Genomic DNA, 16,194 nt, shown 5'->3' with positions numbered 1-16,194 from the left:
CTGTTTAGATTACAAGTAAAATGTGATCGTTAGCAAACTCCAGTATGAACGTGCACAGGCCCCAATGTGGCATCCATTTTTTAAAATCTATTTTTGAAATTTATGAGTCGGTTTGTATAATCGGGATTAAAAATAATTGCAATTCAATTCAGATTTGAATGGATTTTTTGTGCACCCCAATTTAATAATCTACCTGCTCATTTCCTGTTCACTTTCTGCTGACATGCACGCTTTTAAACGTCACTCACCGCTTACTTCTTCTCTTCTTTCAAGCTAACTTAGCGGCTAGTTTGGTCATTAGCAGGCCTGCTCCCGTTTGTTTACTCGTGTGTCACATGTTTAGCCCTCCCTCCGGTGATAACACTACATGATCATGATATTTAAAAGGGGGTTGGGAGGAATCGTTGGGCACCTAACGATTCGATCCAATTCCGATTCCTGGGGTGACCATTTGATTCAGAATCGATTCTTGCAATTTGTTATTTGATATAAAAATTCTAATGAAACTTTTTCAAAACAAGTTGCCGGTTTCGAAAGCTCCTTCTGGTTTCATGCAGATGGCCTAAAAACGTTCTTTTAAAAATATATACAAAAAAACAGTTATTTTTACAAATAGATTTTTGAAACGATTTAGAAACGGCCCTTTTAAAAACATATTTTTAAAAATTGATTCTTATTAAAAAAAAATAATAATAATTAATATTTGGAAATTACAAATTGATTTAGAATCAGTATGAATAAGAATCACAATTTGAATGTGAATCGATTTTTTTGGTGCACCCCTTCTAATTAATCAACTTCCTGCTTACTTTCTTTTTGAACTTCACTCAGCACTAACTTCCTCTCTTCTTTCAAGCTAGCTTAGCGGCTAGTTTGGTCATTAGCACGCTTGTTTTTGTCCGTGTGCCACATGTTTGGCCCTCCCTCTGTTGATAACAGTACTTGATAATTATATTTAAGATAGTAGGAAATAGGGCTGGGCGATATATCGACATACTCGATACTCGCGGGTTTGTCTCTGAGCGATATAGAAAATGACTATATCGTGATATTCGAGTATACGTTCTCACACAGTTGCTTTTAGCTGTGGGCATTACACTACAGGCGTTTCCCACTCTTTCTTGTCTCTCCTTCTCACAGAGACATAAACAAGTGCACCTTCTTACATACGTCACATACCGTTGCGCGCCCTCGCAGAGCAGAGAGGTAGCGACATAGGTAACATTAGCTGTGATGTAACGGTGCGTTGCGAGTGGTAATACGAGAGAGAGAAGGTGCGAATCTGTTAACAAATTGAGGAATAATTCATTCTCAAGAAAAACAGCACGGGGTGCATCACCTGGCGGTGGTTTGGCTTCAAGTGGGAACATGTTGAACAATTATGCAGCAAAAGCGTTGCTACAAAAAGTAGCAGCACTGCTAATTTGTAGCATCATTTGAAAAGTCACCCGCTAGAGAATGAAGAGTGCTTGAAACTGCATGTCAACATCTCCGTTCGGTGCCACCCACAAAATGCCGAAGCAACAATTTCCAGATCAACACCGTATGAAAAAATAGTCAACAACAGAAGGAGATAACGTCTGCAGTAACCTACCACATAACGAAGGACATACACTGTTTGATTTCCTATTATGCAGCTAATTTTTATTTGACAGTTTTTGAAATATCTTTGGTGACATCATGCACAAAAGTGCACTTTATTTGTTTTTAACTATTGTAGTGGCGTTCTGTACAAAAAGTGCACTTTAATTTAGTGTTGTTTTGATATGTCATCTTAGTGACATCATGCACAAAAGTGCACTACTAGCTTGTTTTAAAATGTCACTGACAATCTTGCACTTTCTGTTTTGAAATGACATGAATGTTTGTGCCACTGCTTAATAACTGTTTAGTAAATACAGATTTACTAAATTGACTTAGTTGGGATTTCCCTCTCTGCATGAAAGTTTAAAATGAGCATATATTAATGCAGTATGAACAAGAATGTTTTAATGTAGACACATAGAATCATCATACTGCTGTGATTATATGCATCAAGTGTTCATTCAAGGCTAAGGCAAAATGTCGCGATATACAGTATATGGCCCAAAAATATCGAGATATTATTAAAAGGCCAAATCGCCCAGCCCTAGTAGGAAATGTAGTTTGTTTGCCACAATGGAGGTGATGAGTATTAACTCAAGGGAGTGGCTCCACACTGTGTATGCACATTCAGTTAGCTGCTAGCTAACTGTGTATAGAATAAATAAAGTGTCAGTCAGAGGGGATAACCTTTTGTAGTCGATCAAGTACTTTTCCACAGAGGTTGTCCGATTCTGATCAGAGCATCCCTAAAACAAACACGTTCTTTATTTGAGCTTTATCATTTCCCTTTTTGCTCTCTTTTGTTGTCCCTCCTTTTTGTCAACTTCTCTCGTGTCCCCCGCACGAACCCCCAAACAGAGGACAGTACTCAGTTGCTGGTCAACACAGACGCCAGTTTCAGCACAGTCACCAACGGTATGTAAGCACACAGTTGTCTGTCCCGCCCTCAAGCCACACCCCCACCACCCTCCAGTAGAACGTGGTGTGACCGTGTCCATGGTCTTGAAGGACTCACATGTGTACTGAGTGACGTCTCTCCAACCAACAACATGTGTGTCGTTATCACTCTTCCCTTTGCGTATCGTTTCCATGAGCTGCCGGCACGTGAACGTTAATATCTGTCTTTCTGCACCTTTGTCTTTGTCCCTTTCTGTAGGAAAACAACCCGATGGCGCCGTGGAGAACAACCAGAACAAAGGTAAACACCTTGACAGTCGATAAAGCACTACCTGAGTGTTCCAGCTTACCAGGGTTTCAAAACAAGAGCTGTCTCTCGTCTAATTTTTATGCTTTATGGGTAACAAGCCTCCCCACCACTAGTTGGCGTAGTGAATGTCACAGTGGACACCGCGCGAGCATTAGCTTATAGCTAAAGATGGACACAACTTTGTTTTCCCAAGCATGTTTGTGAAGAAAGTGAGTGTGGAGGACAGTGCTGAGAAGAAACGGATGATCTTCATTGAATTAAAGAAAGAAATCATCAAAAGATGACACAGCGTGTGGCTAGCTAAATTTGGATTAATCATTGGAGCGTAGCACTGCTAGTCTGCAGCATACTGAAGCAGAATGAGCCCAAGACGCCAGCCAAGGACTTTAAAATGATATCTAAACATTTATCCATGAAAATATGGAGAAGCTGCTGATGGTGTGTTTGACGGGGAAAGCAGCTTGAAGAAGATACCGTTGAAGTCCACTCCCTAAAGTAAACGTTCTACATCAGAAGTCTTCAACGGGGGTCCGCAGTGGTACTGCTATATTTAAAATAGCTAGTGATTAGCACTTTAGTTGTCAGCTTGCGATTTGCGCTTTAATAGGCAACTAGCGATTGGCGTGCTTGTTGTCAGCTAGCGATTAGCACTCTGTTTGCCCGCTGGCGATTAGCGCAATAGTTGTCACCTAGGGATTAGGGCTGTAGTTGCCAGCCACCTATTGGCACTCTAGTTGTCAGCTAGTAATTGCCGCGTTAGTTGTCAGCTAGCGATCAGTGCTCTAGTTCCCAGCTGGCGATTTGGTTGTTAGTTTTCACCTAGCAATTAGCGCTTTAGTTGCTAGCTAACGATTAGCGCTTTAGTTGTCAGCTAGTGGATGTTGCGCCATTTGTTCCCTAGCGATTGGTCTGTTAGTTGTCAGCTAGTGATTAGCGAACTAGTTCCCAGCTAGCGATTTGCATGCTTTTTGTCAGCTAGAGATTAGTGCTGTGGTTGTCAGTTAGCGATTAACGCGCTAGTTGCAGCTAGTGATTAACACACTATTTGCTGGGTAGCGATTAGTCTGTTAGTTGTCAACTAGTGATTAGCACACTATTTGACAACTAGCAATTAATGCTGTAGTTGTCAGCTAGCCATTACCACCCTAATTGTCAGCTAGCGATTGGCGCCTTATTTGCAAGCCAGCGATTAATGCGCCATTTGCTAGCTAGTGATTAACCTGTTAGTTGTCAGCTAGTGATTGGCTTGTTATTTATAAGCTGCCGATTAACACACCCTATGCTAGCCAGTGATTAGCCTGGTAGTTGTCAGCTAGTGATTAGCACACCAATTGCCAAATAGAGGTTCCGCCGTATCTGTTTTTTCTGCAGCTGATGTTACTGTCTATGCCTTTGTGCGTATAATTTAGCCAAGAAGCAAGATGGCGGTGTCGCCATGGAGATGCAGCCCCTCAAGAGCGCGGAGGGAGGAGAAGTGGAGGACCGAGAGAAGAAGAAGACCAACATACCGAAGAAGGAGAAGAGTGTCTTGCAGGGCAAGCTCACCAAACTGGCGGTTCAAATTGGCAAAGCAGGTAGCGACCACTTTCCTGTCTGCTGAGTACAAAACTACTATATTTTCCTGACTATAGATATATGCAGATATGTAAATTTTAAAAGGACAAAATATTTTTCATATATTAGCCACACCCGACTATAAACCGCAGATATATACCGGTACAAAATATTCTGTAAATGTTTATTTCCATACCTTAATTGTTTCCAAACGGTGTCTGTAACACGATAGTAAAACGGCTGATGAAACAAAACAGTAGTCATCGTCACTAGCTGCGGAAGCTAGCTCTCCAATCAGCTAAACAGACTCAATAACTCCACGGTGACGTTTTGGTGTGAAACTGAAACAATATAAAAAGAATGCCATTGTAAGTTAATAATACTAACACAGACCCTCGTAAACGTCTTAGCATATTAGCTAATGCCAATGACGCTAGCTTGATTACATTACGATACAAATATGCATTAAAACACTCCTACAGACATCACACATGGGACGGTTTAGTAAGTACGAATTGTTTTAGTTATATTGTAAAACTTACAAACGTTGCTTGGAGTGATGAATGAAGAATCCATACGAGTAGGAACCCTATGGATGGCTAGAAGACGGAACGGCACATGTACTTCCGGTTCAAGGAACGGAGGGAAATACTGTAGACTTTTCAACCCGCAGTACCTGCAGTGAGCGAGCTTGTCCAAAAGATGGCACCACAACACAAGCAATAGCACACCTTCTCAGTCGCTGTGTCGGTGTTTCTACCGTGTAAGTTTGTTGCATACAAAACATTATGGTCGTTAGCAAAGAAAAACTCATAGATTAGCCGCATCTTTGTACCTTTGTTCAAAGCTTGGGAAACAAAGTAATTGTTAGAGTTGTGGAGACTGAGTAACAAAGTGTCTTTCTTTCCATCCCTCCACAGGTTTAGTGATGTCTGCCATTACTGTTATCATCCTGGTGCTCTACTTTGTCATCGACACCTTTGTTGTTGACGGTGGGTGGATGTGTGTGTGTGTGTGTGTGTGTGTGTGTGTGTGTGTGTGTGTGTGTGTGTGTGTGTGCGTGCGTGCGTGCGTGCGTGCGTGCGTGCGTGCGTGCGTGCGTGCGTGCGTGCGTGCGTGCGTGCGTGCGTGCGTGCGTGCGTGCGTGCGTGCGTGTGTGCGTGTGTGTACCGCCCTGTTGAGCACAACTTGTTGCACATCCTGTCGTGTGTTGTTGCAGGCCACGTTTGGGTGACAGAATGTACGCCGGTCTACGTCCAGTACTTTGTCAAGTTCTTCATCATTGGAGTCACCGTGCTTGTGGTCGCCGTGCCGGAGGGTTTGCCGCTCGCCGTCACCATCTCTCTGGCCTACTCTGTCAAGGTAGGCCGCACCGCCAACGCACATCTTTCCAGAGTCAAGGTGATGTCGATGGTAAAGGCCCAGGACTGACAGATAGGGAAGGGTACAGAATTCGGTACTACCAAGCACCGATTAATATAAATTAAACGGTGTTTCATTACTTTTGTTGCATGTGACACTCAAACACTTGGCGGGCAAACAGGTGTATTTGTAGCGGACCGCCTCTGAGTACTGTTGTAACTAGAGATGTCCGATAATATCGGCCTGCCGATATTATCGGCCGATAAATGCTTTAAAATGTAATATCGGAAATTATCGGTATCTGTTTTTTTATTATCGGTATCGGTTTTTTGTTGTTGTTTTTTTTTGTTTTTATTAAATCAACATAAAAAACACAAGATACACTTACAATTAGTACACCAACCCAAAAAACCTCCCTCCCCCATTTACACTCATTCACACTCATTCACACAAAAGGGTTGTTTCTTTCTGTTATTAATATTCTGGTAACTTCCTACATTATATATCAATAGAGTCTGCAAGGGATACAGTCCGTAAGCACACATGATTGTGCGTGCTGCTGGTCCACTAATAGTACTAACCTTTAACAGTTAATTTTACTCATTTTCCTTAATTACTAGTTTCTATGTAACTGTTTTTATATTGTTTTACTTTCTTTTTTATTCAAGAAAATGTTTTTAATTTATTTATCTTATTTTTTTTTTTTTTTTTTTAAAAAAGGACCTTATCTTCACCATACCTGGTTGTCCAAATTAGGCATAATAATGTGTTAATTCCACGACTGTATATATCGGTATCGGTTTATATCGGTATCGGTTGATATCGGTATCGGTAATTAAGAGTTGGACAATATCGGAATATCGGATATCGGCAAAAAGCCATTATCGGACATCCCTAGTTGTAACTTTCTATGGCAACAAAACAAGCATGCCTGGTAGAAAACACTCAAAAGTCAGGCTCCACATTTCAAAATGCACTAGCTCGATGCTAATTTACATTGGTAATGGCATATACATGCTACAGATTAGCATTAGCGATTTTACGTGGCACTTTCAATTTCAATTCAATTTGTCCATGGAAACGACAACTAAGATGCACGTGACAATCAGACCGCTGGTGTGTAGTACCGTATTTTCCGGACTTTAAGCCACATAATTTTTCTAAGAAAAATAAATAAATGTATATATATTTCATATATAAGTCGCACCGGACTATAAGCCGCAGATATATACCGGTATGTTGTGAAATTACATATTTACCCATAATATATTGTACATGTTTATTTACATACCTTAATTGTTTCCAAAGGATGTCTGTAACACGGCAGTAAAACGGCCCTTTGTACAAAACAGAAACGTCATTGATGTCTTCATTCATTCTTTATGAGATGAAAGAGAGCTTTTTTAATAAGGTTCAGGATTCTTCTTCCTTGTACTTTGTAAAAACGTCGAGCTTGTACAGTTTCTCAAAATGGATCATTTTAATACATTGTTTGATTTCTTTGCTTAATCCATTCCATAATTTCGCCGTTATAGAAGAAAAATCCATAGATTAGCCGCACCTGTGTATAAGCCGTGGGGTTCAGAGCTTGGTAAAAAAGTAGCGGCTTATGCAGTAAGTACAATACTCTGATAATATTCTGATTAACGTCTTGAACCTTATTGAAATTGAGATAATATTATTCATCTCTCTATGTGAATCATAAATGACTGAACTATTTATTTAAGAGAACTGTTGCATTTTGAGTTAATTGATGTAAATTGTGTTACAAAATGAGAACAAAAAGGGTGACAAATGTGTTAGTTTGCTATGCATTGGAGAAGCTTTTTGTCTTCCTACTCTTTTTCGGACACGTAAGGAAATTCTGACCCCACATCAAAAGCAGTAAATCTCTGTATCAACTTTAGATCTGTCTGATGATGTAACGTTTTTTTATTGTTAGTTTTTAATATGTTTTATGCCTTTTTTGTCAAATAAAACCCTGTTTTTGATGGAAAAAACACAAAATATGCAATATTTTCCTCCAAAAAAATGTCAAAGTGGAATATTTGATTTGAAGTAATTTGAGTCTTAAATAGGTTAATAATTCATAACAACATTGATTTTGATGCATCATTATTTTTTAAACCGACATCCCACTACAATTCTCAGGGATTCAAAAGGGCCCCACTCATATCCATCCATCCAACCATTTTCTACCGCTTATTCCCTTTGGGGTCGCGGGGGGCGCTGGAGCCTATCTCAGCTACAATTGGGCGGAAGGCGGGGTACACCCTGGACAAGTCGCCACCTCATCGCAGGACCAACACAGATAGACAGACAAACATTCACACTCACATTCACACACTAGGGCCAATTTAGTGTTGCCAATCAACCTATCCCCAGGTGCATGTCTTTGGAGGTGGGAGGAAGCCGGAGTACCCGGAGGGAACCCACGCAGTCGCGGGGAGGACATGCAAACTCCCCACAGAAAGATCCCGACCCCGGGATTGAACCCTTGACTACTCAGGACCTTCGTATTGTGAGGCAAGCGCACTAACCCCTCTGTCACCGTGCTGCCCGCCCCACTCATAAAAGTGTTAAAATAAATCATAATTGATTTTTTTTTTTTTTTACTTGTAACGCTTAAATCTCTAGGTCAACTTCAGATCTATATTGCCAAAAGTATTTGGCCACCTGCCTTGACTCACATATGAACTTGAAGTGCCATCCCATTCCTAACCAATAGGGTTCAATATACCTTTTGCAGCTATTACAGCTTCAACTCTTCTGGGAAGGCTGTCCACAAGGTTGCGGAGTGTGTTTATAGGAATTTTCGACCATTCTTCCGAAAGCGCATTGGTGAGGTCACACACTGATGTTGGTCGAGAAGGCCTGGCTCTCAGTCTCCGTTCTAATTCATCCCAAAGGTGTTCTATCGGGTTCAGGTCAGGACTCTGTGCAGGCCAGTCACGTTGATCCACACCAGACTCCATCATCCATGTGTTTATGTGTTTATTCCACTTGTTATGGGTTTTTTGTATAAATGTTTTTAAAATGTGCTGGCCCTATTTTAGAGACCCTTTTAATCAAAGTAGAATTGATTATCATCATATGAATGAGTGACGTTTGAGCCCATTGTCTGCCGTAGAAAATGATGAAGGACAACAACCTTGTGCGCCACCTGGACGCGTGTGAGACCATGGGCAACGCCACTGCCATCTGCTCCGACAAGACGGGCACGCTCACCACCAACCGCATGACCGTGGTTCAGGCTTACATCAGTGAGTCTTGGCACGCAGCGAATCCACGCCACGCATGGCGTCTACCCACATGCATTGAAATGATTGCCGTTGCCTAGGTGATGTGCACCACCGCGTGATCCCGGACCCAGGACAGCTCAACCCCCGGACACTGGACATATTGGTCAACGCTATCGCCATCAACAGTGCCTACACCTCCAAGATCTTAGTGAGTCATCTTCTCTTAGAGATACATGTTATTTGTTTTGGTTATTATGAGAGGAACAAAACATTTACATTTACTTTTCATTCACCACTCATCTTCTATTCCAAACATTTACTGTCAGCCACCGGATGTGGAGGGAGGTCTGGCCAAGCAAGTGGGCAACAAGACGGAGTGTGGCCTCCTGGGATTTGTACTGGACCTGCAACAAGACTACATGCCTGTCAGAGAGCAGATCCCTGAAGAGAGACTCTACAAGGTGGGACATCGTATCGACTTTCGCCTGCTAAGGTTCCGGGAAATCATTAAAATACCAAACTCGGGTTGACCGATACGGCTGAAAACTGTATCACCATATTAGGGTTTTATATTGGTTGATATCGATAATCATTGATATCTTTTATAACCTCAGGAAAATAAGGAGCAGGAGAAAAATATATTAAATGTTAATGCCCTCACCTATCAGGGCAGAAAGAAAATGTCCACACATGCATGGAAAACACTCAAACAATGTCAACAAAATACTAAAATCACATTGAACACTTAACAATAAACTCTTAAAATGAAGGTGCAAAAATAAGGAATATTTAAGAAATGCATCATAAAGTGTAAGAAAATAGTGCAAAGTGTGAAAATGTAAACATAGAGAAATCTGAAAATAACTATTTTGTGCAGGTTTAGTGGCAGGAAGTTACAGCTGTGCTCTAAAGGGTGAATGCGGTTAAGGTGGTGTGGCACCTTGCATCATTTACAGACCACATTGGTCTGATACAGTTCCTTTTGAAAAAATCCAAAAACTTTCCAGGTGATGTTTCCTCTTTTATCCACAATTTCTTCATTTTAACTTTCTCTTCTCACTCCATGCAAAGAATCAACCAAACCTGTTCGTTGATACTGTCACCTGATTGGCTTATTAGCGTGTACCTCCCACTGATCAGTTATCACTTCCTGTGTTGCTCGGTTACCAGAGAGCTAGTGCCTTTGTTCATGCAACCAACCTTGCTTCCATACTTCCGCTTTCCCCCGACAAAGTAAAAAACTAAATTACAGAACGTTTTATTGAACTCATTTTTTATTGACATCGATTACCTCTCTGTCGCGATATATTGATATCGTTTTATCGCCCAGCCCTAATCAAAACTAAACATGAATAAACTATAGAGGTATTGAATGCGACATTTTACCATTAGCGGTCTTTCAAGTAGGGGTGTCCGGATACAACTTTTTCACTCGTAATACTGAGATATTGACGCTTTGAGTCACTAATATGAGCCGATACGATATCGGCATTAATCATACATACTTGTCAATGAGAGACCAATGGTAGCTAAGAAAAACACTAACATATTTATTATTAACCTCAAAGAGACTTGTGCCGTCTTTAAGGTAAAGTGGAGCAGTATTATTTGTTTTTAAATAGTGACACCTAGTGGACATGTTAATTCGTAATTAATGAAGTTAAATGTTTGAAACAATCATGCCGATGCTAACTTTTTCAAGCATTATATTCCGTCACCTTACAACTTTCTTACAACTTTCCAGCACAAAAAAAGCATCCAAACTGATGAATGAGTGATTATTACATTTGAACAGAAGTGTAGATAGAACATGTTGAAACAGAAAGTGATCAGATATTAACAGTAAATGAACAAGTAGATGAATCCATCCATCCATCCATCCATTTTCTACCGCTTTTCTCCTACGGGGTTAGCAGGGGGTGCTGGAGCCTGTCCCAGCTGCACACGGGCGGAAGGCGGGGTACACCCTGGACAAGTCGCCACCTCATCGCAGGGCCAACACGGATAAACAACCTTCACACTCACATTCACACACTAGGGCCAATTTAGTGTTGCCATTCAGCCTATCCCCAGGTGCATGTCTTTGGAGGTGGAAGGAAGCTGGAGTACCCGGAGGGAACCCACGTAGTCACGGGGAGAACATGCAAACTCCACACAGAAAGATCCTGAGCCCAGGATCGAACCCAGGACCTTCATATTGTGAGGCACACGTACTAACTTCTGTTCCAACGTGCTGCCCTAAGTAGATGAATAATGTTGACAAAATAAAAGAATGTGAAATGACACAATATGTTACTGCATACATCAGCAGACTAATTAGGAGACTTTGTTTGCTTTCTTACTAATAAAATACAAGTTGTTTAGTATGTTCAACATCTTATTTAATGCATAAATGAAATAAGATTGCAATAAGAAATGTATGTTTAATGTATCATAAGATTTTTTATTAAAATTAAGTTAATAATGCCAATTTTTGTGGTCCCTTTGATTTAGAAAAGTATCAAAAAGTATGGAAATGCATTTTGGTACTTGTACCAAAATATTGGTACTGGGACAACCCAAGCATGTACTAATAATTTTTCACAAAATTAAACAAGAGCTCTTTGTTTTTGTTTTTGTATGAGTTTATAGAATAATTCTAATCAAATCTTAAGCCAAATAAGCTAAAAACAAAATAATTAACCATAGACAACATTTATTATCCACTTATTGTATGCTTAATATGTACAACCAATCAGTGGTGCCGCTACAACAAATCATCTGTTTTGTCCAATGAAGGACGCATATGAATGTCAACCCAATGACAGCGAAGAAAAACGGGACTTAAACGTGCATGCGACCCAGCACGCCAAAGGACTACAGGCCGGTGGCTCTAACCTCCCATATCATGAAGACCATGGAGAGGTTGGTCCTGGAACAACTTCGCCCTACAGTCAAGCCCCACCTGGACCCACTCCAATTTGCTTACGAGCCCCGACTGGGAGTGGAGGACGCAGTCATCTACCTGCTGAACCGAGCCCACACCCACCTAGACAAGCCTGCTGGCAGTGTGAGGGTCATGTTTTTTGACTTCTCCAGTGCTTTTAATACCATACGGCCTGGACTACTGGGTGAGAAGTTGGAGACGATGCAGGTGGAGGCCCCCTTGGTGTCCTGGGTTGTTGATTACCTGACTGACAGACCACAGTACATGCGACTGCAGGACTGTGTGTCTGACAGGCTGGTCAGCAACACCGGGGCCCCGAAGGGCACAGTCCTCTCCCCCTTCCTCTTCACCATCTACACCACCGATTTCCATTATCAGTCAGAGTCCTGCCACCTTCAGAAGTTTTCTGATGACTCTGCGATAGTAGGGTGTATTGAGGATGGTGATGATGAGGAATACAGGGCACTGGTGGAGGACTTTGTCACATGGTGTGGAAAGAACCACCTCCAGCTTAATGTGACGAAGACCAAGGAGCAGGTTGTGGACCTGGGAAGGAGGAGGAGTACTCCGGCGACCCCTGTTTCCATCAGAGGGGTCGATGTGGACATGGTTGAGGATTATAAATACCTCGGTGTACACATGGACAACAAGTTGAATGGGTCAAAACATGCTGAGGCACTCTACAAGAAGGGAGGCTAGGATCCTTCAACGTCTGCACAAAGATGTTGATGATGTTCTACGAGTCGGTGGTGGCGGGCGCCTTCTTGTACGCCGTGGCCTGCTGGGGCAGCGGGCTGAGAGCGAGGGACACAAACAGACTGGACAAGTTGGTAGATAAGGCCAGTAACGTGGTGGGAGTGGAGCTAGACTCTCTGGCGGTGGTGTCAGAGAGGAGAAGTCTAGCAAAACTCCTAGCCATTATGGACAACACTCCCCACCCACTACACTCGGACCTTGCAGAGAGAACGAGCACGCTCAGTGGAAGGCTCAGACTCCCAAAATGCAACACGGAACGACACAGGAGGTCCTTCATACTGACAGCCATCAGACTGTATAATGCATATGTTCCTTCTTGAGTGCACTTAAATGTAGAGTATATGTAGAATATATTTATGTTATTTATATATTATATATACAGTATATTATATATATTATATTATATTATTTATTTATATTTATTATTGTCTATTGTGAGCGAACTGTGGTGCTGAATTTCCCCCAGGGATCAATAAAGTACTTTCTATTCTATTCTAAGTCAAGTCACAGCGAGTGGAGTGATACGTTCCCACTGAATCCTAAAGATTAAACATCCACTATATTGAACTTGCACGCGTTACAAACATGCCCACATAGCATTAGTATAAGTATTAATAACTTCGTATTTCCTCTCAGGTGTATACCTTTAACTCGGTGCGTAAATCCATGAGCACAGTGACCAAGCTGCCAGATGGTTCCTTCCGTCTCTACAGCAAAGGAGCCTCCGAGATCATGCTAAAAAAGTGAGTGGAAACAACCAACACCGGATATTTCTCAATAAACACAAATGTCTCATCTCTCTCTCCCCAGGTGTTCTTACATACTCGATCCCAACGGAGAATCTCGGACTTTCCGCCCACGTGACAGAGATGAGATGGTCAAACAGGTCAGAAGTTTTGTCCAAATATTTAAGACAGTGATAAAGTTGTCATAGGAACATGAGTTATTAAAACGTCTTTCCATTTTTTTATAAAACAAAGAGCTGCCATAAATGTGTGACCAAATTTAAAATGGCTGACATGTTGTCAATGCTATGCTATTTATGCTAGCGCCCTAGGATTAGCTGAGTTTACCATAATAAATGACCAAAGTCACCAGCCTGAAATTGTTTTGACCACCTATTTACTTAATTTCTCTCTCATTTTGTTACTATTTTTTTTTTTTTCATTTGATTTTTATTGACATCCAGCATCAGACATTCCTATCCATTACATCATATTCACATACATCATATATCTGTTGTCTGCCCTAAATGTCAAAATATTTTTTGTTTATATCCCAACCATACCACCCCCCCACCAAAAAAAGAAAGAAACAGCAAAAAAATAAAGTAATATCTACAAATACATCAATTAAATAAACAAAAAAGAAATAATAATACATTAATAAAAATAATAATCAGAAATAAAATAAAATATAAACAGATACATATATATATATATATATATATATATATATATATATATATATATATATATATATATATATATATATATATATATATATATATATATATATATATATATATATATATATATATATATATATATATATATATATATATATATATATATATATATATATACATACATACACTACCGTTCAAAAGTTTGGGGTCACCCAAACAATTTTGTGGAATAGCCTTCATTTCTAAGAACAAGAATAGACTGTCGAGTTTCAGATGAAAGTTCTCTTTTTCTGGCCATTTTGAGCGTTTAATTGACCCCACAAATGTGATGCTCCAGAAACTCAATCTGCTCAAAGGAAGGTCCGTTTTGTAGCTTCTGTAACAAGCTAAACTGTTTACAGATGTGTGAACATGATTGCACAAGGGTTTTCTAATCATCAATTAGCCTTCTGAGCCAATGAGCAAACACATTGTACCATTAGAACACTGGAATGATAGTTGCTGGAAATGGGCCTCTATACACCTATGTAGATATTGCGCCAAAAACCAGACATTTGCAGCTAGAATAGTCATTTACCACATTAGCAATGTATAGAGTGTACTTCTTTAAAGTTAAGACTAGTTTAAAGTTATCTTCATTGAAAAGTACAGTGCTTTTCCTTCAAAAATAAGGACATTTCAATGTGACCCCAAACTTTTGAACGGTAGTGTATATATAAATATATATATACATATATATACAGTATATACATACATACATATACACATAGGGAGTAATCTTTTTTTAAGCAGTACAATCACTAATTCGAAAAATTTAAGTCAGGATTATGGGGCGTGACATAGTTTGACCCAGTTTTCCCAGTATGAAATACATTTCTCCAATTTATAATTAATAAAGGCAGTTATCTTCTCCATTTTATATATGTCCATTGTTGTTTCCATCCATTGCTTCAAAGTTGGGCTCTCCTAGGATATCCATTTCCTATTAATGGTCTTTTTACAAGCCACCAGTAGGATATTCATTAAGTGTTTATCTTTCTTCAGCCAGTCCTGAGGTATATGTCCAAAAAACAAAGTTTTACTTTCAAGGGGTATTTCACGTCTGAAAATATCCTGTAGAGCTTTGTGTATCTCTTTCCAATAGTCCTTTATGGTGGCGCAGTCCCAGAAAACATGGTAGTGATTTGCATTTTATTACTTTTTGTTTTAACTTTGTGTAGTATTAGTGATTTTTTCACCACTGAAGATCCATGTTTTCAGCTAAGCTAGGCAAATAGCAGTTAGCAAGTGAACCTCCATACAGAGGTTTACAAGTAAAGGTGTGTACAGTACTTACAGTTCCGGTGTTTGTCTGAAAAAAACGGCCTTCAGGCATTACAAATGCACTGTCAGGTGCTCCTTTTTGTTTGCATTTTATTAATCTGCAAGGTTGTCTTTTTTTCTTGTGCAAAGCTAAACGAAAGTACAGGCAATCCATACAAGGAAACAAATAAACAGATAAAAACTAGCATCTTAAAAGGAAACTGCATTTTTTTATTTTATTTTGCCAATCATTCAAAATCTTCATGTGACACAAGTTGACAAATGTGTTTTTTAAATGCATTCCAACTCGTGAATAAACATTGGCAAATCTAGCTAATAATGAAGCTAATGGGTGCCGCCTATAAAGCGCTCTAAAAAACATAAAAAAACCATCAACATGTTATATACACACTGTGTATATGTAATGTAGTAACATTTACAATAGCATGTATTATTTACGCATTTTACTCATTTTAAGCATACGGCGGCTGTGTATTCATTTCACAGATGCATCACAACGTTAATTTTACTTCAACAACAACAGCACTACTAATCATGGGAGACTTCATGAGAGACAACAAAGATTACTTTGGGACAAATTATGATCCAGAAACTTGTATTTTAAGCCTGAATATAAGGAGGATGATCTACAAGTTTTAGAAGCTGTGTGCTAAACAGATGCCGCTTTAGTGAAACACATCATCATGTAACAATATTGCTAAGTTCTGAACAAGATATACAAACATTATAAAACAATCACTTACTATACAATGTCTGCTCTCACTTTGATGCCGACTGATAGGATGTTTATATCTTCCCGTTTACATGACGAATTATTCATAATCCTCACAAA

General features: G+C 39.9%; 1 protein-coding gene across 8 annotated transcripts in view; it reads left to right on the top strand.

The window, feature by feature from the left end:
* The window catches only part of atp2b3b (ATPase plasma membrane Ca2+ transporting 3b), a 137,823-nt gene that overhangs the window by 58,943 nt on the left and 62,686 nt on the right, over nucleotides 1-16,194 (top strand). For 6 of the 8 annotated variants that reach the window (XM_062054201.1, XM_062054208.1, XM_062054202.1 and 3 more), the window contains 10 exons: nucleotides 2,443-2,499; nucleotides 2,741-2,782; nucleotides 4,201-4,365; nucleotides 5,266-5,337; nucleotides 5,565-5,707; nucleotides 8,838-8,970; nucleotides 9,048-9,157; nucleotides 9,276-9,410; nucleotides 13,268-13,374; nucleotides 13,442-13,517. In XM_062054201.1, coding sequence (XP_061910185.1) covers nucleotides 2,443-2,499; nucleotides 2,741-2,782; nucleotides 4,201-4,365; nucleotides 5,266-5,337; nucleotides 5,565-5,707; nucleotides 8,838-8,970; nucleotides 9,048-9,157; nucleotides 9,276-9,410; nucleotides 13,268-13,374; nucleotides 13,442-13,517 — 1,040 coding nt within the window. The remainder of the gene's footprint in view (nucleotides 1-2,442; nucleotides 2,500-2,740; nucleotides 2,783-4,200; nucleotides 4,366-5,265; nucleotides 5,338-5,564; nucleotides 5,708-8,837; nucleotides 8,971-9,047; nucleotides 9,158-9,275; nucleotides 9,411-13,267; nucleotides 13,375-13,441; nucleotides 13,518-16,194) is intronic. The other 2 variants (XM_062054203.1, XM_062054205.1) reach the window with 1 other exon arrangement.

This window comes from Entelurus aequoreus, linkage group LG07 (genome assembly GCF_033978785.1).
Source record: "Entelurus aequoreus isolate RoL-2023_Sb linkage group LG07, RoL_Eaeq_v1.1, whole genome shotgun sequence".
NCBI lineage: Eukaryota > Metazoa > Chordata > Actinopteri > Syngnathiformes > Syngnathidae > Entelurus > Entelurus aequoreus.
This window is presented reverse-complemented; position numbering and strand designations above follow the sequence as displayed.